This window comes from Mya arenaria, chromosome 10 (assembly GCF_026914265.1).
Source record: "Mya arenaria isolate MELC-2E11 chromosome 10, ASM2691426v1".
Classification (NCBI taxonomy): Eukaryota; Metazoa; Mollusca; class Bivalvia; order Myida; family Myidae; genus Mya; species Mya arenaria.
In genome coordinates, this window is record NC_069131.1 from 27,767,396 (window position 1) to 27,791,144 (window position 23,749).

At 35.6% G+C, this 23,749-nt stretch overlaps 2 protein-coding genes across 18 annotated transcripts in view; both read left to right on the forward strand.

Moving 5' to 3' along the window:
* The first annotated feature begins 151 nt into the window (after positions 1–151).
* On the forward strand, positions 152–16,971 carry LOC128205811 (uncharacterized). Of its 2 annotated transcripts, none has more exons than XM_052907773.1 (9): positions 152–263; positions 4,640–5,202; positions 6,401–6,517; positions 7,270–8,033; positions 8,350–9,631; positions 10,399–10,515; positions 11,368–11,554; positions 12,254–12,337; positions 12,760–16,971. In XM_052907773.1, the coding sequence occupies exons 2-9, from the start codon at positions 4,654–4,656 to the stop codon at positions 13,173–13,175; spliced, it is 3,516 nt and encodes a 1,171-aa protein (XP_052763733.1). In that variant the 5' UTR covers positions 152–263; positions 4,640–4,653; the 3' UTR covers positions 13,176–16,971. The 2 variants fall into 2 exon arrangements, with proteins under 2 accessions (XP_052763733.1, XP_052763734.1); XM_052907774.1 differs by having other exon boundaries at positions 156–239.
* Positions 16,972–19,129: 2,158 nt separating this feature from the next.
* Positions 19,130–23,749, forward strand: part of LOC128205812 (adhesive plaque matrix protein 2-like) — a 63,997-nt gene continuing 59,377 nt past the window's right edge. For 14 of the 16 annotated variants that reach the window (XM_052907783.1, XM_052907779.1, XM_052907780.1 and 11 more), the window contains exon 1: positions 19,347–19,676. The gene's annotated coding sequence lies outside the window, so the exon portion shown is untranslated. The other 2 variants (XM_052907775.1, XM_052907777.1) reach the window with 2 other exon arrangements.

The following is a 23,749-nucleotide window of genomic DNA, read 5'->3' on the forward strand; positions in this document are numbered from 1 at the left end:
TTAAAGTTTTGTATTCGTTTAAATCAAGTAAATAAACTAACAAGCTTAAGTTATTGTTCAAAAATATTATCTTTATTTTTTAATTAACGTTATCCATGAGCGTTCTTTTCTGAAAACTAGTCTGCAGTTACTCCCCCTTGTTACAATTTAGCCACTTTTTTAAAAGAAAGTTGGGTTCGCTGATTTGCATGAAAATCTCTCTATTCTCACAAGATATTGACTGGATCTTCTACGTGAATGTATTATTTTTGCTGTATTAAATGGTAATTATGTGTAACAAAACTGATTTCATTATTTTACGCGGTTAATATATCTGGGACTACACGCTTAGTCAACGGATCAACTCGCACACACTTTTTGCATTGTCTTTGTTGTAATAATTGAGCCTGTTATAACCTCAAATCAAACAACTACAGATCTACTTTTACAGATCTTTTGCTACATGTTCTATGGGATTGAACTCTTGTTTTGGTGTCATATAACCTGTAAAGGATTTAGTGACATGTAACCTAAATGATTATTTTTTTCTTTGGATTTATCAAAGGGGTTACTCCTAGCTATTCTGGTCTTTCAAGATTTTCTAACATTGTTAAACTGCAATAATTCACACTTGTTTTATGCTAGATCATTGGCTGGACTAGGAGTGAACCGTTTTTTAAATCTTAAATTTATTTCGCAGTAAAACATTGCAAAAATAACTGGGAAATATCTGAATATTTTTTTATTCCTTGTTAATGTAAAATTAGCAATAAAAGGTTCAAAAATTCAGTTCCCAATTTTTCATGGTGTTAGTTAAATAGTATTAAGGTAATGATGCAATGATGCTGCCCAAGATAAGCTGCCAGTTTAGGTATTTTTTATATTATACAGGGCTTGACGTTAACTTTTAAATCCACTGGTCCATTCGGACTAGTAGATATATTTTCTACTGGTCCTGACCTAATATCCACTGGTCCTGACCAAGTAGATTCTGTTTCGACATCTTTTACGCTGTTCAGCAGACGATCATTCCTCCATTGTAAACAAACCGTAAATAGGTCAACGGGTCAACTGTTGTAAATTCTCGCGTTTTTTTGTTTTGCTTTAATTTACTATGCATACGATTAATAAACCAATTTCAATGCTATAAATATGAACGAAATGATTTGCTAAAATAAGTTATTGGAATTTTACATCGTAATAAAGATTGACCTAATTCCGATGATTTCACAGCTATCGTAAACTGTTCTGTGCTGTTTACTTCCGGTCGCAGATGTAACGCATGCGCAAGGGAATGTAAATAAAAACAACGAACGCTGCTTGCACTGCATTTATTTGTTGGATTATACATATTGTCAGATTTAGTCAGGGATCGTGCTAAAACATTTCTGATTAAATTATTTCTTCTTGGAAATTTCACTGGTCCAGTTGGACTAGCCAGAACTGGTTTCTACTGGTCCGGACCATGAATCTGGTGGTCCCGGACCATCGGACCACCGTTAATGTCGAACCCTGTTATAAGTAGAAAATGCAATTAATTAAATCAACGAGCATAAACGGAATGCAAACGTTTTATATTCACTCAATTTCTCATGTTTAATTCATTTGTTAAAGCAAACTTTGTTGATACTTATGGCCTGCTTTTTTGACTTCTGAAAACATCAGCTTTTGTGCCACTCTTGAGAAAGGCAGTGATTATGAAATTTGGCTACATTTAAACATCTTTTGTTGAAATTATCGCTATTTAAAAATTATTTTTCAGTCCCGATATTATTCCTTCTTTGTTTAACTAAATTTTTAATCTATAATCCAAAGTTGCTATTCCGAAATAATCACTATTTCAAAGTAAAAATTATGGTCCCAATTTGATGTTTCACACCTGTTTATTAATCCTTATTTCGAACTTGATCATCTTATTGTTTTTCTCACCATACTGCGATAGCACTCAGCCATCGTCTTGAGGTGATAATAAAGCACAATTAGCGCTTGTTAAAGAATGACATTGAGCACGCGTATGTAACAAACATCGATCTGTGTGTGTAATGTATGTATAAATATCATTAAAAAAATCTCATCAAATTCAATCACCACATTGCTCACAAGTAACCCGCTTGGGAACAATCCGGAGCAGAGCTAATGCTGTCATTCTGTTTTATGTTGTTTTAATAAAGAAGTATAATAACAAATTATTTGTCATTTTAATATTAAACAATAATTCAACAAACATGTATTATAGTTTACTGAACGATACTCAAACCAAATGTAACGTGTTGGTAACATGCTGCTTTCAACATTGCAATCTTCACAACTTAATATTTTATGTCATCTATTATTCGTGTTTGCTGTCATTTTCTAAAAATTGATAATCCGAAATATCGCTATTTTGAAAAAAAAATTCTAGGTCCAAATAATTTCGGATTAACAACTTGTTTAAATGTATGTATCAAATGTGTCCAGGCGACCCTGAGCATATTATAAATCATTGCCAGTTAGGCACTTCAGGGTCCATACACAGATTTTGTGTCAGCATTGTCAAAAATAATAATGTTAAAATGTGGACACTAACTTCATGTTCAACTTAAATACCAAATTTCTTTGAGACATCAGCTGAAGAGTGCTCCCCAGAGTATGTTGATAAGTTTCATGTTAAACACCATTGTCAATTAACCAGTAGATACGTCGGAATCAGCATGTACCTAACCAAAACGCATGATCGCAAAAAAAATCTTAAGAAAAACTACAAGAATTGAGAGCAGTTGTTTTTATGGCTTGTAATCAATATTAAACAACAACTATTTAAAATCTTAAGTACTGTACTAAACATAATCTAAAAAGTATTTGGACAAAAGAGGGCAATCTTAAATTGTCTCAGGTTTTTCAACCTACAGTTTTATTTTTATCTCGGCCCTAGACTTTTTATTGCCTTGAGAAATATATGTTTTCATTTGTTTGATTTAAAGTAAAAAATGAAGGGCTTTCAGCTCTCAACAATATCAGAAATGTTTATGTAACAGACTGCACACATTGCTATGTGCACCTGTCGGGGTTCGGGGTCACCTCTCGCTCTGCAGGCGGACACTCAACCGCGTCGCTATAAAAGCTAGCTCTATAGCGAGACAGTATAAGTGCCACTATATATACATCGTATACCCGGTTACATTTATACAGCATGTATCAATGTATTAAAGTGTTAAACCTACATGACTGTATAGTTTTTGTGTCGCCTGAAAAGACGACATATAGGGGTTACTTTTGTCGGCGGCGGTGGCGGCAGCGGTGGCGGCGGCGTCCCATTTTCGCTTGTTCGGGGTATATCTCCTAAACTATTAGTGGTATCAACTTGAAAGTTCATATGTAGATAGATCTAATTGAGGGCAAGTGCAGTGCACAAGAACTGTTACTCTTGCTTCCATATTTTTAGAGTTATTGCCCTTTGTTATTTTTCATGCTTAAAGTTTTGTCCGGGGCATATCTTGTAGAATATAAGAGTTATCAACTTGAAACTTCATATTATGTAGATAGATCTCATGGAGGGCAAGTGCAGTGCACAATAACAGTAACTCTTGCTTTCTTAGTTTTAAAATTATTGTTAATTTTCATGCTTAAAGTTTTGTCCGGGGCATATCTTGAAGAATATAAGAGGTATCAACTTGAAACTTCATAGCTAGATAGATCTCATTGAGGGCAAGTGCAGTGCACAATAACAGTAACTCTTGCTTTCTTAGTTTTAAAGTTATTGCCCTTTGTTAATTTTCATGCTTAAAGTTTTGTCGGGGGCATATCTTGAAGAATATAAGAGGTATCAACTTGAAACTTCATAGCTAGATAGATCTCATTGAGGGCAAGTGCAGTGCACAAGAACCGTTACTCTTGCTGCCATATTTTTAGAGTTATTGCCCTTTGTTAATTTTCTTGCTTAGGTTTAGTCCGTGGCATATCTCGTAAACTATAGAAGGTTTCAACCTGAAACTTATTCCGTAGGTATATCTGATTGAGGGTTCAAATGCCACCTACACTTGAAAGTTAAATGGCAACATCATTGTCTATAAATGAATAAAATGCCAATCTAACAGCTATAATGTCGACAGTAAATAATTCGTCAGGCTACACATCCGACTCGCGGAGTTCTAGTTGGTAACAGAAAAACATCAACAGCAAAAAATGGCCAATAAATAAATATTACATTTTTTTATGTAATATATTATGTAATATATAACATATTACTTTTCTAGGCCTTATTATTATACAGAAATGTAAAAAATAGAGGATAATTGATTGTTTCGTTGTAAGATCGTGATATATTCCACAGAGTGAGCACCAAAAGATATATTTAACAAGTGGCGAAATATTAACTTTTTGTGTTCATGACTCAGGTGTTCAAAGTGTATCGCTATTTTAAACTGAAACAAACAATTTGTCTTTTTTATGATATGCCTAAAATTGGATTTTAAAGTAATTTAAATACACTTTTTTTAGACAAATGCGCCTAATTGTATGAGCACGAATAGCGTCATTTCAGAAATGACATAGTTGAAATTGTGTCCTAGCCCTGTGTGTGATGACGTTTGATATGGAACTCAGAGAGCAGGTTAAAATTCCAGAACAGTGAAAAATATCAATGTTTAAATCATTATATATATAACCAATGAATGTTTTCCAGGTTCATGATTGAAAATGGGGCACCAAGAAATGGCAGTGGAGAGAAGTAAACTTTGCCGGAAGCTTTTACAGTTGCGAGACGATTCAGAGTATCAGGATGTGACCATAATAGCAAGCGGAAAGCACATTCCAGCTCATAAATGTATACTGTCTGTTGGCAGTGTGTTTTTCAATGTTTTACTTCAAAAATGTAAATCAAGTTCTAGTGGTAAAAGAACCGACACTGTTCATCTTGCAAACATTAATTCTGATGATTTGCTGTACTTGGAAGACACCATAAACTTTATTTATGCAGGTGAAATCGAAATCAGTAGAACAAATTTTACCAGCATCTTTAGACTGGCTAGTTATTTAGTTGTTAAGGATCTACTAGATCTTTGTGAGATGTATCTGAGACAGAATCTGAACGTTGAAAATTGCCTGCAGTTTTACTTGGATTTGTGTAGTCTTACAGACAATTCGGACAGCCATTTAAAACTGGACCAAGAGATTGTTTCTTTGGCCAGAGAGATGGTCGAGGTCAACTTTTACACCGCCATTCTGCCTGGGGATGAGATTTTGCAGGTAAAACAATTATCATAAAAGAAATGAGAATTGATAATATTGAGTCATTTGAACTTGATCATAGTATACAGTTGCAACCGTTGGCTCGAAATCCCATGGACTTACCAAAATACTTTGAGTCTCTCGAATATGCAGCCAAGCCAGAATGCTTGTAACATATATTAAAAAAAATAAAGATCAGACTTTTATATAAAATTCATGTTAACCTGAAATCGAACCAAGACTGTACCTGTAGTAAAAGTACATAAAGGGTTCTATAGGAACATAGCGTTTTGCCAGGTTTAAAAAGGAGAGGGTGCTGCAGAAAAGTGTCTGGGTTCTAAGAGAGAAAAGGTCACAATGGTGTTGGAAGAATTCTAAAATTATTAAATAAACAGAAAATGTTAGGAATTGTGTTAAACTTAAGTAATAATAGGTTTCATTTGCCAAACTTCATTAAATATGTGGTTTTTAAAACCTAGTTCTTGACAATAAAGCATAATTTTTGTCAAATTCATGATGTTCAAAGGTCACCAAAACCTGATACAATATGCCATTTTCACCCTTAACACCCAGTCCCATTTCTGAGACACCATACCCTATCTAAAACCTAGCCAAAACCCCACTACAAGGTTTATGTTATATAAATCTGCTCCACACCAGCTGGATCAGTTAAAATGTTATATTTACACCTTATAACTTACTAACTTCCATTATTTAAATGAAGTGTCTCTTAGCAATTATATAGCAATTATCATCCAATTAAGGCTACATATTCAGATATGTTCGGATCGCGAATCATATTGAAAATTGTTGATCTTGTTATTGGGCAGGTTAAAGTACGCGTGGAGTCCTTCACACTTTAACCAACTCAACTGTGTTTATACCCTGAGAATGACATGAATCCCACAATTCATTTCTTAAGTAAATTTTTGTCTACTCTCAATCTCATTTGTCAATAGGCCTGACAGGTTTTATGGTTAAGATGTTCAACTTTCACAAAAAGGTTATGGGTTTGATCCCACCAGGGGTTCTCTTGGCCTATCAAAAAGGACACCAGTACTGATTTCTACCCAGGAAACGTAATCGAGATTGGTTCATATCAGCTTACAGCTTTCTTCACAATTGATCTAAAATAATTTAACCATGATAAACTAAGTCTCATTTGTAATGCAATATTTGTAACAATATGGATGTATGTTATATTTTATTATTTCAGGTTACAGAGGAAGATCTGCTTGAGATCTTTTCAGAGGGCATTGTAAAGAACTTCTCCATCTCAAGTGTCCTAGTCTTTGTCAAAAACTGGATAGAGGAAAGAACAGAAGAGTCTGAGGTATATTATCATTATCTATACTACTCTTATATACTCTGATATCTTTATGTGTTAACCATTAAATGCATAAACAGTGGTCTCCCTTGGACCAGAAAGTTTGAATCTGGCCATCTTTAATTAACTGTTAAAACATGTTTCAAAGTAATTTAACATATAAAATGACTTAAGTATTGACATCAAGGGATGTTGTGTGAATATAAGCCCTGCTCCTTTGTTATCAATTTGTTAAGAGTTAAAGATGAAATATTGGTTATTTTGTATGTAGGGATTATGTGTTTTGTTAGTTTTGTTCTATCCAAGGAAATACATGAAGCTCACAACAAAATATATTTAACATAATTTATAAAATACTTTTCATACAGCCATACATTTATCATATAAGAAACTTTTAGTTGGAAGTAATGCAATGCTGTTAAAGCTGCACTCTCACAGATTTGACCGTTTTAAGAACTTTTTTTTTCTTGGAATGAGCAAGTTTTTGGGTAACTGTTTGAAAACTAGTGATACAAGACTGCTGACAAAAGATCAGATCAATTTTTTTATATTTACTTTCGAAAATTGATATTAATGGCTAATACCGTTAGTAAAACCAGACAAAATTAGTTTTAAACAATTGAGATCTGTTATATAATGTGAATAATCTTATATAACTGAATTGAAGGCATTGATACCAAAATCAGTTGATTCTGAGACAAACTAAAAAAAGTCAAAGAGTGAGAGTGCAGCTTTACGATGTATAATATGCATTTTAGGTTTTGGTAACAGTATTAAACATCGTCAATGAAAAGTTGCCTGTGTTGACTCGACAAGATGACATCAGAATCGGCATTACTCAAAACCTTACCGAATTGAAGGAGTTGAAAGATGTAACAAAGGCCAACATTCAGGACGACAGCACGCAGAAAGAAATTCTCACAGCGCTTGATGATGTTGAAAACACCCTTACTTCATCCCTATCAGACAGAGGTCTAAACTCAGACGTTGGAGATGTTCGCGATTCAAAGAATACCGATGGGAAAGCTACTGATATACCAAAGGAAACAATGCCAACTGATAATAATAGAAATGTCAGAAATGAAACAGAAGCAGATGACCATTTCACCAAGCCCTCGGAGGCTGCAGATTTGGATAAAGGTTTGGAATCGGATAATGTAAAGCAAAACACTCCAACTGAACACTTAGACAGTGGAGAAAAGTTGAAAGACGGTAACCATATCAACGATCGTTCTAAGGAGCCGATTGCAGTAAGCGACAATGAAGAATATTCGAAAGATGACAAAGAAGAACATTCTAAAGATGACAAAGAATCGACTCCACTGAAGAAGTCTGATGAAGGTTCTGTAGATTTAGTGAACATCTGCACTGATGATATTGCTGGTAAAAATCTAACCAATGACACAGAGGATACTTCAAAAAACAATCCAAGGGAAATAGCCGAAGTTGTCGACTACCACAGTGATTCAGATACAGATGATGTGGAAATGGTTGAAAGTTCGCCGCAGTTTGCTACACAATTGTAAGTTTCACTCCACTTTGGGAAGGCATAATCAGGATGTTCTGTGAATAACTTACAGTCTTACTGCATACTATTTCTAGCTTTTTCATTTGCCATAAATTGATAATGAAAGTTATTTATAGTATTATTTGAACAATACTTAATAACTAAACATATCCCCCCATTCTGCCTTTCTACATCTAAAGACATCAACATCTATGCAGGCTTATATGATTGAATCAAGTACATTGACCGTAAAAAAATATGAAAAGTAGTCACATAACAGTAAAGTTATATTTTAAATCTCATTGCAAGAAATATGTTTCATTGAATTCAGGTACACAGGGGCGTTATCAGCATACAGGAACAGAACCAGAAGCGCAGGATCATTGTCTGAACACGACCGAACATTCCTAGACAGAGTGAACGCATGCATGAAGCTGCAGCCCTCGCTGACAATACCAAAGCAAAAGCGTACTCTCGCCAGTCGAACTCCGCTTAAATCACCGACAATACACCCAAAAGCAAAAAAGAAAGAACAGGTTGAGTTTGTTAGTAAAAAGATTAAAATTGAACCAGTGCATGATTCAGACGACATCGACGCTGCTGCTGAAAATGACGATTCTAACAATGAAACATATTTGAACATAAACAGCATAGATAACACACTTATTCAAGGCGATATGAATATAAAACATGAACAAGAGGAAAACCAAGACCACAGGGCTATAGCAGTTTCAACAAAACCAAAACCAGCATCAACTCAAGGCGCAAAGAAAAGAAAAAGTGTTCCAAGGAAGAAAACACTGATATCTTGTGACGTTTGCGGCAAAGTTTTTACAAGGCGCTATAGGTTAACAGATCATATGCGGTCGCATGATGGGATAAAGAAGTTCAGATGCATAGAATGTGGCAAACTCTTCACCAGAAACGACCATGTACTGAGACATATGCAGAAGAAGCATTTTGATGTTGAAGTATTCACTTGCGACGTCTGCTCCGACACGTTTCGATCTATAAACGAGATCGTTTCCCATTTAGCAAAACATTTGCAAGATGATGCGCTAACTGAGGATGCCCTTTTAAGTCGGTTTAGTGAGAAGTACAAAGAAAGAAGTTTTGCTGAGGTGAAGGCTGATGGTGGACGAGTATACGGCTGTAAAATATGCGCCAAAACTTACAACAAACCGTACAGGCTTCGGGACCATTTAGACGTACATCTTGGCATTAAAACGGACTGTCCCGAATGCGGCGAAAGCTTTAGCAACAAGAAGACCATGAGTAAACATTATTCAAACATTCATGCCAAGTCTGAGAACGGTTGGTTAACATGTCCGCAGTGTAAAAAGAAGTATAAGAGCGAAGAGGTTTTTGAGATGCATATTTCCATTTGTGAAAGAGCTCACAAATGCGACCAATGTACTGCCGAGTTTTATACCAGTAACCATTTGAAACGACACATCGAGACCATCCATAATAAGGTTAATTATCCTTGTGAAGTTTGCACTAAGACGTTTGCAACGAAGTACAGGCGAGACCACCACTTTCAAGTGGTACACGAGGGCAAGAAGAAGCTGGTCAAGAGCGTTATTTGCGATGTATGCGGTCTCTCATTTGACGTAAGTATATATATTTAGTCTCTAAATAGATAAATTGTTTCATGCGGAGTGTTAAGATTTTTTTGTTCTTTGTTTTCAAATATAAAACTTACTACTAACTTTAGTCATATTGTGCCCATAGCCCGAGTATAGGTATAATAAGTGTGGTTTTGGAAATACTGGTACATATGTTAGCTGAGTTTTTGAAGAATAAGGAGAGCTATACTACTCACCATAGAGTCTGCGTCGGCGCCTTTATGTCATTATCTCAGCAAATACATCATGCATGGCGTTGAAAATTAAGATATGTGTTCCCACTATCAAACTTACTCCATTAATAAAGTTAGATAACATGTACATTATTTGAATGTACATGTACGCTGTTGTTCCATGTTTTTTGTTTGTGATTGTTTTTGTGTACTATGTCTTTGGCGTTTACCCTGTGCCATTAAACGGGGTTTATGTTGTTTAACGTTTTGGCTACTGAGCTTATTTCTGTAGTTCTTCACATAAATATTTATTATTCGACTAAGAAATTATGTTCAAGGTTTTGCATGAAATCTAGTTTTACAGTGAACCAAGCATGTTTAACCAAAACTTTGCAATTCCTTAACTAAAATGCGTCGGAATAGTCGAGCGCGCTGTCTCTGTGACAGCTATTGTTATAGTTTTGTTTTTTTTGTTCTTGAGATGAATGTTCTTGGTCATAAACAGATGTTTTTCCATAAGGTTTAATGTATTTACCATCATTGTTATACATATTCAATATATATACCTATGTGTTGCAGGGAACTTTCAAGCTGAAAAGACACATGTCAATACACACGGGGATCAAGCAACACAAGTGTGAAAAATGCGGCAAACAATATCTTGATCTTGCATCTTTGAAGAACCATATAATGCAGGTAATTGTGTGATTTTGTTCGAAGACGAAGTATTATTGTTTTTAGCTCTACTGGCAAAATGCCAGAAGAGCTAATGATAAGCGATTGCGCGGTGTTTGTCCTCCGTACGTCTGTAATCAATTGCTCAGTCTTCAAATTTGATTGTGTCTTAATCAAACTTCAAAAGTAGTGAGACACCCATGAGCTCGTTTCCTTTCTTAAACCAGCCTGACCCGCCCATGCATGACTACGGTATTGCCCTTGAAATGCTGAAGTGTTATTGTAGTAATTCTTGCCCTTTGTGAAACATATGATTAACTAATTGCTTCCCTTTGAATGTGAGCTCAGTATAGCAGTAACATTCATGCCAGTGGAGTATAGGCCCTCTTGAGCCTCTTGTTTAAAACCCACATACGCTATTATATGTCCATATCTCAGCTTCAGTAACTTGTTACTCGAAGTCTTGGGTTGTAGCCCGACCACGGGCACATTATCATTGCTTTTCAAAACTGAAACAAATGCATGTGTTGGTTTCGATAATGACCAATATCTTCTTAAAGTAGCGTCACAATTCACATTCTATCTAAAATCAGGTGTATGAACAGGGGCGGATCCCGAAATTGACGTTAGAGGCGGCGTGACCTAGATGCACAACAATTTATAATTGGCCTCCCCCCTAAATCCTCTAGTGATGAACTAAGGCTTACTTTAAATTAACTTTTACTGTTACTGTGTGGGTGTTCGTCTACCACAAAAAGAGAGTGTTAAGAAAACCCTTTCATAATGTGCAATTAAAATTGGCATTTCAGCATTAATATTATATGTAAACTGAATATCTTAATGGTGCAATGTAAGTATCCTTGCATTTGTCAGATTCACGATAACATTCGTCCGTACGTCTGCGAGATCTGTGCCATGGAGTTCACAGTGAAGAGCAACATGTTACGTCATCAACGACGTCATCGCGGGGAATACCATTTCTTCTGCGACGACTGTGGGAAAGGATTCGTGGCCAACTGCGATCTTACCAGACATAAACTGACCCACAAACCGGACAAAGGTATAATAAGGCAACACCGAATGATATTGTTCTGTGATGTCATGAGCTATATTTAGAATAAAAGTTTCCATCCTGTTTTAATTTGTTCGATTAACCAGCTACTTTTAAATAATACTAGCCTTTTATTTGCCCGAAAATTTCCCCCAAAAAATATTTATTTCTTGTTTTTGTGTGAACATTCCTTTAAGATTGTCAATCACCTTACAAATTTACTTTTCGATTGAAATTCCTAATTTTCACATTTCGTTCAAGGCATGATTTTGTTTCATCGCATGTTTGCGATCAGAATGCGTAAAACGGTTCTTTCAATTATTTTAATATTCAAATATTTCCTACGAGAGGGTATCCCCCCTCACTCACGACCCACATTACAGCTTGAAACAATCTTATAAACAACTTTCACCTGTCGACTGCTCGATATAATTTATCTGCCACTGAGAGATAAGAAGTTCTAGGAACGGCCCTTTTTATTTGAAAATCAGCCCTAATATCCCTATTTTATCCTTAAAGTATATTCAGAATTAATCGTCAGAAACTGCTGAAATGTCTGGTGGTAGACAAATCAAATGATCGAACGTCCTGATTTTAGCATGTTTAACGACTGAATATGAACTGTTTCTTATACATGTATGTGAGTTGTTTAAATACTTTAATCTTCCATTGGTCAATTAAAGAAGTTTTCTTTTGGATCGTTTCCAGCTAAGAAGAAGCACGCCTGTAAGTACTGCGGGAAGCTCTTCACCCGAGCCTCGAAGGTCCAGGTTCACGAGCGAATTCATACAGGTTGGTTTTATGTCTCAGAAGAACAACGTTTACGACCAACGAACCGAAAATGCAGCCATGCATAATCATTCAATCACTTTCATAAATTGTTAACCATTTTCATGCCAATTAACAGGTAACGTTATCATTTTAGAATCGAACCCCGTTGGCTCGAACTCCAAGGGACCGGCAAAAATACCTCGAGTCTCGGAAAGTTCGAGCCAAACGGAAATGCTTAGCTTCAGTATTAAAAAATCGGTCACTTACATCCAGTTTAAGCCAACGAGGAATTCGAGCCAAACGAAAATGCTTAGCTTCAGTATTAAAAAATCGGTCACTTACATCCAGTTTAAGCCAACGAGGAATTCGAGCCAAACGAGTTTGAGTCATCGGGGTTCCACTGTATATCAATTATAATGTATGTATTATTTGTTTACTTGCAGGTGAACGCCCGTATGAATGTTCCTTATGCCAAAAGAAATTTACACAAAGTGGCGATCGAAACAGACACGAGACCAAGGCACACGGAATCGAACACACCCCTAGGCCAACATTGTTTGAAATGGCGAACGATGCTCCAAATCCGAACAAATTTGCCCCCGACTCATCAACTGCAAAGGAGTTATCATACACGGAAAGCTCAAGTTTTAACAGAGATGAGCAAGATTTGATGCAGTTGGCGGTATTAACGGACGTAGGGATGAGGATTCCCGCGTTTTCTCGTGACAATTCGGCGGGATATACCCGGGATCAAGTACAAGCGGCGTACGGAGTGGCGTCTGATATGCAGCAGAAACCGGAAGAGATGATAGGATCAACCCCAATAAAGACCTTCAACTTTCCGAATGGGAATTATTAGTATATAAATATGTTCAAACCATTTTAAAACAGTACAGCAAAGTTATCGGTTCGATATATAATGTTAGCCTTGCTTTAACATCGTGACTATTTTTCTGAATATTTACATTTTGGTGTTTGTATGTATAGTCGAAACCCGTTGGCTCGATTTCGCTTGGCTCGATTCCCTTGTTGGGTCGAACTTGATGTAAATGACCGATTTTTTTACTTTTATGTAAGCATTCCCGTTTGGCTCGAAAATTGCTTGGCTCGAAGTAGTTTGGCCTGTCCCAGGGATATCGAGCCAAAGGGTTTCGACTGTAATCTCATTTCTTATGCTATTTTTCATATTTTGAACATTTATATAAAATTATATATTATTTTTGTACTATTCTTGTGTGTGCTGGTTACTTGTTGAAAATTAATTGTGTACAGCATGTATAAATGTATTTGTATATAATTTTATTTCCCAATATTTTTCATATATTTTTTTTTTAATTTGTATATATTTTATTTTTGTACGACTCCAGTTAAGATTTTTTGCATTTCCTGGTTTTCAATTGAATTTTAACACTTAAGAATTTTTTAATTATGTATATATGTGTATAAAAGGTACGCTATCAATTACAATGCAATTATTATAAAAAATGTGTACAGTCGAACCCCGTTTGTTCGAACACGCTTGGCTCGATTTCCTTGTTTGCTCGAACTTTATGTTAAGGACAGATTTTTATACTGTCAGAAGGAAAGAAGGAATGCCCGCTTGGCTCGATATCCCCGAGGCTCGAGGTATATTCGCCGGTCCCTGGGAGTTCGAGCCAACAAAGTTTGACTGTACTTAAACAGTTAAATGCGCTGAAAACATTTAACGTCCGTACTTAAAGTATATAAGTTTAATCATACATCTGTTTTATATTTTTATTTTTATGCTTTTGTCTTGTGCCTTTTCACAGGGTTTATTTTTGAATTTTATGACTGCTGGAACTGACCCTGTAGTTTTCATTGTATTAGTGAGAGAAGAAAATAAGCACTGTAGAAATGATTTAAAGAAAAAAGAAACAAAAAAAAAATGAAAATATAAAAATAAAATGAAAATACAGGGACGAGCCCAGTAGCCTAACGTTTGACCAAGTTCATGTTTAAAGCTGCACTCTCACAGATTGACCGATTTGACATATTTTTCATTTTTTGTCTCAGAATCAGTTGATTTTGGCTTCTGTGTTTTCAAATCAGTCATAGGATAACACACAATTGAATAGATCTCAATTGTTTGTCAAACTGCCGAAATATCATTTTTTTTAAAGTGTTTGTTAGTAACGCTTTTAGCCATAAAAAATCAATGTTCGAGCATTAATATTAAAACTGCGATCTGATCTTTTTATCAGCAATCTTATTTCACTGGTTTTTAGACATTTTCGCAAAATTTGGCTCATTCCAAGACAAAAATTAAAAAAGTTATCAAAACGGTGAGAGAGTGCAGCTTTAAATGAACTAGGATTATGGTCAAGCGAACATCAAACAAGAGAGGAATATATGCACAAAGTGTAAATATGTGGTCTTATTAGACCTAAATTCAGCCCCAATTTCACGAAACATCTTAAGTGGTTATATAAGGAATTGGTTAAGTTTTTTTGTGTGTGTTTGGTATGGTTTGAGTAACATTTACGCTTAAGAGATTTTGGACCTAAACTGGAAATAATCTTTGTAATACTCACGATAAAGAAAGTTTTATTTAGTAAAATCTAGATTAACCAAGAAATATGGCTTAAAATAAGCTACTTAAGATTGTTATGCTTACCTTGGGGCTTTCTTACATTAAGTAAAGAAATGAGTGTAGTCTCTAGAGCGGTGAGAGTTTGTTATTATAATGAATATACTGTATCATTGCTTCGATGTGAGAGATTCATTTTCATAGAGTTTTCAAACATGTAAATGATAAAGGCATGAAATGCCATCCTGTTTACAGATGTTTTGTAATTAACCTTTTTAGCTCGACTAATCGAATAATAAGGAGAGATATACTACTAACCCTAGCGTCGGCGCCTGCGGTGGCTTTGGCGTCAGCCTCACTTCTTGGTGAAGGTTTTTGCTTGTTAGCGCCTTCAAGTCATTATTTCAGCAAATACGTTATGTTTTGCATTGAAACTTCACATACGTGTTCCCTATTCATCCAGCCAACTTAATAAATGAAGTAAGATATCACTGATTTTGAAATGAGGCAAATTATGGGCCTTTATTATTCAGTTAAAAATTGTGATTTTGGGTTTGCAAATAGGTCAATATCTCAGCAACTACTTGATGTATTGCACTGAGACTTTATACAATGGTATTCAACTATCCCAACAACTTAAATAATTAAGTTGGATTTCTCTATTTTGCATGAAACGTAAATTATGGCCCTTTGTTATTCGACTTAGAATGTATGATTTTTGTTTTGCATGAAAGCACATGTAAGTCAATAACTCAGCAACTACCTGATGTATTGCATTGGAACTTTAAACAATCAAGTATGATAACTCGATCTTGCAGACAATACAAATTTTGACCCTTTATTATTTGAATAAGAAATTATGGTTAAAGTTTTGCATTTAATCTAACTTTACAGTGATCCATGCATGTTTCACTAAAACTTTGCAATTCCTAACTTAAAAGTGGCGTGATAGTCGAACCGGTTGTTTTGTTGATAGCTCTTGTTATAATAAAACTATGAAGAGAGAGATAGTGTGGGCTGTAGGTTTTGCATGTTAGTTACCAAATTTAAGTCAGTAACTAAGCAAATACATCATGTATTTTAACTTTAGACATGACGTGTTTCCTGCTATCCAATCTACTTCATTAATCAAGTGATATAACTCTGGAATGCATATATTGCAAATAATTTTTCTTTATTATTCGATATAGGAATTCTTGTAACGGTTTTGCATGTAAGCACACATAGGTTAACAAACTCAGCAACTACATGATGTATTGCATTAAGATGTATACACCGATAATCAACAATCCAACCTATTTGCATAACCAAGTTAGATAACTGTTGTTTTGCAAATGATGGCCGTTTATTTTTTTGGTTAGAAATTCTGATTGAGGTTTTGCGTGTAACCACATTTAAGTCAATATTTCAGCATCATTTTGTACATTGAATCTTTTTACAAGGGCTCCCAACCATTATTAAATCAAGTAAGATAACTTTATCTTGCAAATGAGATTAATTGTGCCCCTTATTATTCTGCTTAACCAATCTGGTAAAGGGGTTGCATGGTTGCACATGCAAGTCAATTACTCTGCAACTACTTCATATATTGCATTGAAATTTTAAACCATCAAGTATGATAACTCTTTCTTGCATATAATGTTTCCCCTTCATTATTTGACTTTGAAATTCTGGTTTAGGTTTTTCTGGTTTAGGTATTGCATTTAATCTTATTTTACAGAGCTCCATGCATGTTTCACTACAACTTTTCAATTCTTAAACTTAAAAGCGGCGGATTAGTTGAACGCGGATTAGTTGAACGCGCTGTCTCTGTGACATCTCTTGTTATTTGTTGTTCATGTTTTAATGATTTGCCTATTTACACAATTGAAATAATTCTCTTCTTTTAATAATTCTTGAAATTTCATAAAATAAATATTCAATTTATACATGTATATAATAACCATGCTGTATACGCCATAAGATCCAAAATTAATTCACGCTAAAATTTGAGTATTCTGAATTCTTTGTTTATACTGTATTTCACATGCCTTTATTTGAAAATATATCCCTTGTACTATTATCATTATATCATATCCGCTAGTTGAAATAAAATATTTGAATTGTGGAGGTTTGATAATAGTTTTCAAGCAAATTAGGATATTTCTTTAGCATAAAGAAATCCTGAAAATATTATAAGATTTCACTTTTGTACTTTTCTTGCTATTTTCCTTCGTATCCCGTGGTCCGTCTTCATTGAATTTCGATATTTTTGAAGAAAGATGATGTATAATTCTCTTGCAGTACAATGCAGTGTGGAAAACTCCACCAGTGGTCACTTCAAGGTGCTCTTCAGTAAGCAATGCGCTCTCTTGTACCACATGACCATGCTCAAAATCACGTAACTGTGTCGCAATCTTATTTTCTCTGTTGAACATATATACTTTTGAGATATGGAACACCATTGCTTTTAAAGATTAAGCAACTAAATATACTGCTAGGAAAGGTCATAACTAAAATCCAGCTATTTTTCGTACATGGTGACAGAGATCTTCCCATGGCTGGTATTCAATATTAGTCTTAATTGGATCTAAGAACGATGTAGCTAATCGGATTACTTGTTACTAGACATTGACCAACAGCGTGAATGAAGTCAATGATGTATGACCTTGACATTGACTTAATTTTGCATGTTAGGTATATAACATAGCCTTGACTTAAGTTGTACATTAAATACCAAACCTGCTTTCGTTAAGGGAGATCACTGCGAAGGTGATCGGTAGTATACTTCCTTGTATGTACCCATGTATATGGTCAGAATGTTACATGGATGAGAAAACTTTGACTCTAATATGCAATTCTTTCGATGCCTGAATTATAAAGTCATCTGTTTTGCTGTTTCGAAGACTGGCTATTAACACATTTATTACATTTATAACAGTTTACATGTCAATTCGCATGATGATTGTATAAATCAAGTCCCATACCTGGGTACTAGTAGAGCAATAAAACGGTCACGCGTTCGGTTTAGGCGTGTGGTGCTTTGATTTGTTCCCGCTGAACTGCACGCATTTTAATAACGTAGTCTTATTTGATGAAGATACTTTTACGATTTTACATAAATGTTACATAGATCAGACCTTGTAATTAATCACTCGCTGTTTGACTACAACACACTGACTGTACTGTAGTAACAAACGCCCCCTCAAACGCCAATTCCTGGATCCGTCCCTGGACAGCGAAAGTACTTCTCTACCTCAGGGATTGCAAAGTTCATGAAATGCGGGTTGAGAGCTTTTAACTTCAGACTTTAGTACTGTTTTCAAGAGTGTTGTTGTGGTGACATTTGCATTAAAAGCAGTAGGAAGGATCTTGACATGAATATAAATGACAATTTCGCAAGGGGTCTTAGAGCGTTTACCCTGCTATGGACATGAATTGCGCACACTCCAACAGACCCAGGCTGGTTTTTAGGACTGACAATTATCAACTGTTTGAAAGATTGCTGTCTGTTGATTTTAATTCAATACACTCAGTATCGGAAACACGATATACAATGTAAATGTTCGGTTTGCACTAGCGGGTCCATGGAGAGCAGCCCCCACCCCCCCCACCCCCCCCACCCAAAAAAAAAACAGAAAAAAAAAAACTTTCCAAGTGAACATACAAAATACAAAAGTCTTTATTTAGTCGGTTATATGCTTACAAAAACATTAGCTCATTGTGCTATTCTCCGACATAATATTAAATGGCGATATGGCAAAGTGTACATGAATAAATTATACTTAATTGAACCACTTTAGACTAAGATTAGCTAATCTCGTCCTGTTAAGAGTGCGGGAGCGGCCGCCAACCCTAAATTGCCATGTTTAGAGGCTATTTGTGAATTCATGAGAACTCACCCGTGTGAGGTTCGTGCCTGAAATGCATATCTATTACATATAATGGATATAATGATGTCTTGTACCAACCTGACAGTAATAACATCAAAGCCTGGACCCGTCGCTATAATTAGAATACATCCTACATTTTCAGCCAATAAAATTGCAGATAGGCAGTCATTAAGAAGTAGACTTAATCATTCAGAATTTCAACTTCCGCGCGTGTTTAAGGATCCGCCTATTAGCAATCATCCGATAGACACTCCCTGCGTCAGATTTTGCGTTGACAATTTATTAGCCAATGAGGTTGTATTCTAAGTCTTAATGATTAAGAAGGACTCGTTCCCTACGCTCACTCCACCCATTCTTAATCATTAAGAATTTACTTCACGTCATCAAACTATTACATAATTATGTCTTGTATCAACTTAAACGCAGTTGACTGTAATTTAGTAAAGTGGCAAAGCGAATATTAAGGTTAAGGTAAAGATCTAAACTGTTACTTCATAGCTGATACATTTCTGCTTAACGGATGGTAGCTTTTTGGGGTGTTAAACTTAAAACAAGGAAGTTTGGAACATTAAACGGACTGAGAGCTGATCGATACATTAAATAGGTCTGTAGTGTGATAACTGTCTATTGATTCTTGTGATTTGATATCACTTTGTGAAATTTGCTCATTTTTAAATGGAACGCTATGGATTATGTACTATATACTTTGTTTACAAACAATGAGAGATAGAATTACAATTATCAATTTAGTGGATTTTATAGATGCGGATAAACTATTTTCTCATTGTGAACTTAAGTTTAAATCTGACCGTTCATGGGTTGTTCTTAGTTAATCAAGTGTTTTATCTATCATATTATGAACTGCAGAAATGCGGATGACTATAACGTGCTCATGAATGTGTAAAATAACATCTTACTGGGTCGTTGGATACATCTAAAGGTAGTGAAAAGATTTGCATTTTATTCTCTATATAAGTATCAATTTAGGACTTAAAGCTGCACTCTCACAGATATACCATTTTTACAACTTTTTTTTGTCTTGGAAAGTGCAAATTTTACGTTTACATCTGCAAACCAATGGTAAAAGATTGCTGACAAAATATCAGATCGCAGATTTGCATATTTCCGTTCGAAAATAAATGTTATGTGGCTTTAACCGTTACTAACGGTTTAAGAAAAATACATAAAAAATAATTTTTGAACTTAAATCTGCGATCTTATTTTTGTCAGCAGTCTTATATAACTGGTTTCCATGGATTTTCGCAAAAATTGGCTCGTTCCAAGACAAAAAATAATGAAGTTGTCAAAACGTTTAATCTGTAAGAGTGCAACTTTAATATAAGTACTATAAGATCGTGTTTAGTGTTTAAAATTATGTTATGTCTAATGGGGAAGTATTTTAAATACGCCGTACATTTCACTTGCGGGTCCAGAACTAAAATCGTCGAAGTTTACTTTTATTTCAATATAGGAGAAAAAGAGTAATGAAATACGCCCAAAATGCACAATTTCGGACTAGACATTGTGAAAATTGTCTTGTTGGATTACCCCAAAATCCCTCTGGCGACACTTTAAACCAACTCAATTTCGGTGCTGATGGAGGGAGGGGCGCGTCAAAGGGTCACGTCCCTAAGTTACACCCTCTCTCACGTCAAATCTTGGTTCCAGCCCTGCATTTTGTTTTGATAAATCAGTCCTGCGCTCAGTTATGGCTACCAGTCTCTCACGTTAGTAAACCGAATTTTTTCCCTATTATGCTGTACCGTATATATAAAAATCTAGAAACAAACTCGCAAACGTTAGCTATCTAGATCCTAATCAGGTGAATCAGTAGATTTAAACAGAGGCTGACCAGATAAAGTTGGTTAAATATTGCTGTTTTTATAAGTATGAATACACCCTATAAATGCACCGAGTGAATGCGACAGCCCCGGCCCATTAATTGCGGTAATTGAATACTACGGCCTTTAAAAAAGTTTGGTTCGGGTTAACAGACCCTTCGTACGAAATATGCGCGAACCCTACCGTTTGTCTAGTCTGTTGGTAAAAATAATATGCTATAAAAATACGTTTTAAAGCTGCACTCTCACAGATACACCATTTTTACAACTTTTTATTTCGTGGCTTGGAAAGAGCAAATGTTTGCATAAATATCTGCAATCCAGTGATATAAGTTTGCTGACAACAAATCAAATCGCAGATGTTCATATTTCCGTTCTAAAATTAATGTTTTATAGCTTAATCCGTTACTAACGGTTTAAGAAAAATTCATTAAACATAATTGTTTAGCTAAAATATAAAAATTTGCGATCTAATTTTTTGTCAGCAGTCTTATATTACTGATTTCCATTGATTCCCGTAAAATTTGGCTCGTTCCAAGACAAAAAATGAAAAAGTTGTCAAAACGTTCAATCTGTGAGAGTGCAGCTTTAATATGCAGTTTAAAAACATTTCAATCTTTAAACTGAACATTATTTTAACGACATATTCCAATGTTACTAAAACGCATAAACCTACCCTACCTGTTTTCGAAAAGGATGTAATCCTAACCATATTCTTTGGCCTCATAACCCCGAGTCATTACAGTAATCACACACCGGGTTTAAGAAATGATACATTAAGTGCATTATTAAATTTGGGTGTGCGGCCTTGTAATTATTTGTTGGTGAATGATAAATTGGGAGTACATTTAAAAAAATTAATAAAAATTCAAATGATGAATGCAAATATAAATATATATATTTCAAATGTCCCATTATCATCAGTAATTCATATTTCGCAAACAAGACGGTTTATATAAAATGTTAATACTAATGTTAATATTAATGATTTTGTGCGCTTAACAAATGCAATCGATATAATTAGGTCGTTCTTTGAGACAGAGTTTTAGTATTACTCTGTTATTGCTCTTAAAGATAACGCGGTAATTTGGGTCGGTTTATTAATCCAAAAACACACATTCTATGTTTGCTTTTGTTTGTGTTTTAGTAGGACGATAAAACATTTGTTTGTATTATAAAGGTTTTCCGAGATCCATATCTCGATCCTTTTTGATAATGATTATGGGTTCAAATGCGTAATCTATATGATAATGATATAATCATCACCAGAGCCGATCATAATTATAATCAGTGTATTTTATTACCACGGCTGTTTTATTTTCCAAAGAAGAAGGTCGATGTTTTGCAATAATCTTATAGTCGTCATCGGCGTCGTCGGTCGGTGCACAGAAACGTAAAACATGAGCCTTAAAACCAATCAAGATATTCTACTTGGAATGAAATGAAACGGACCTAGTTTTATCGGTTGTGCAATTCAATAAGATAACTAGTAAGCCGCAAGAAGGAACAGGAACAAGCAAGGAACAGATAAATATGATAAAAAGGTCATATTTCCACTTGACAGACTCAACATGTAAAACCACATACATGGATGTCATGTAGCAACCTGACAAAGATTATTTAGCAAAAAAACAACATCCATGCCACAAAAAGGTAAAGTAGCTAATTGATGTAGACTTAACAAACAAGACCATATACATATTGACAGAAAGTTCAATATGATAGCCACCTGACAGATGCTCAACTAGTACAACCTCATGCATATGACAAAGAGGCCACGTGGTCATTTGATAGAGACACAACAAGGTAAACCACATACATGTACATATGACAAAGAGGCCATGTAGCCAGTTGACAGAGACCCAACCGGGTAGACCACATACATGTACATATGACAAAGAGGCCACGTAGCCATTTGACAGAGACCTTACAAGGTAAACCACATACATGTACATATGACAAAGAGGCCACGTAGCCATTTGACAGAGACCCAACAAGGTAGACCACATACATGTACATATGACAAAGAGGCCATGTAGCCATTTGACAGAGACCCAATAGGGTAGACCACATACATATGACAAAGAGGCCACATAGCCATTTGACAGAGACCCAACAAGGTAGACCACATACATGTACATATGACAAAGAGGCCATGTAGCCATTTGATAGAGACCCGACAAGGTAAACCACATACATATGACAAAGAGGCCATGTAGCCATTTGATAGAGACCCGACAAGGTAAACCACATACATATGACAAAGAGGTCATGCAGCCATTTGATAGAGACCCGACAAGGTAAACCACATACATATGACAAAGAGGCCATGTAGCCATTTGATAGAGACCGGACAAGGTAAATCACATACATATGACAAAGAGGTCATGTAGCCATTTGATAGAGACCCGACAAGGTAAACCACATACATATGACAAAGAGGCCATGTAGCCATTTGACAGAGACTCAACAAGGTAAACCACATACATGTACATATGACAAAGAGGCCACGTAGCCATTTGATAGAGACCCAACAAGGTAAACCAAATACATGTACATATGACAAAGAGGCCACGTAGCCATTTGACAGAGACCCAACAAGGTAAACCACATACATGTACATATGACAAAGAGGCCACGTAGCCATTTGACAGAGACCCAACAAGGTAAACCACATACATGTACATATGACAAAGAGGCCACGTAGCCATTTGACAGAGACCCAACAAGGTAAACAACATACATGTACATATGACAAAGAGGCCACGTAGCCATTTGACAGAGACCCAACAAGGTAAACCACATACATGTACATATGACAAAGAGGCCAAGTAGCCATTTGACAGAGACCCAACAAGGTAGACCACATACATGTACATATGACAAAGATGCCATGTAGCCATTTGACAGAGACCCAACAAGGTAGACCACATACATGTACATATGACAAAGAGGCCACGTAGCCATTTGATAGAGACCCGACAAGGTAAACCACATACATATGACAAAGAGACCATGTAGCCATTTGATAGAGACCAGACAAGGTAAACCACATACATATGACAAAGAGGCCATGTAGCCATTTGATAGAGACCCGACAAGGTAAACCACATACATATGACAAAGAGGTCATGTAGCCATTTGATAGAGACCCGACAAGGTAAACCACATA

Excerpts from the sequence above, each read along its gene's own strand:
- LOC128205811 (XM_052907773.1), top strand. The coding sequence starts at position 4,654 with ATGGGGCACCAAGAAATGGCAGTGGAGAGAAGTAAACTTTGCCGGAAG. Across the intron at positions 6,518-7,269 it reads AAAGAACAGAAGAGTCTGAG|GTTTTGGTAACAGTATTAAA; the intron begins GTATATTATCAT and ends TATGCATTTTAG. Across the intron at positions 8,034-8,349 it reads CCGCAGTTTGCTACACAATT|GTACACAGGGGCGTTATCAG; the intron begins GTAAGTTTCACT and ends CATTGAATTCAG.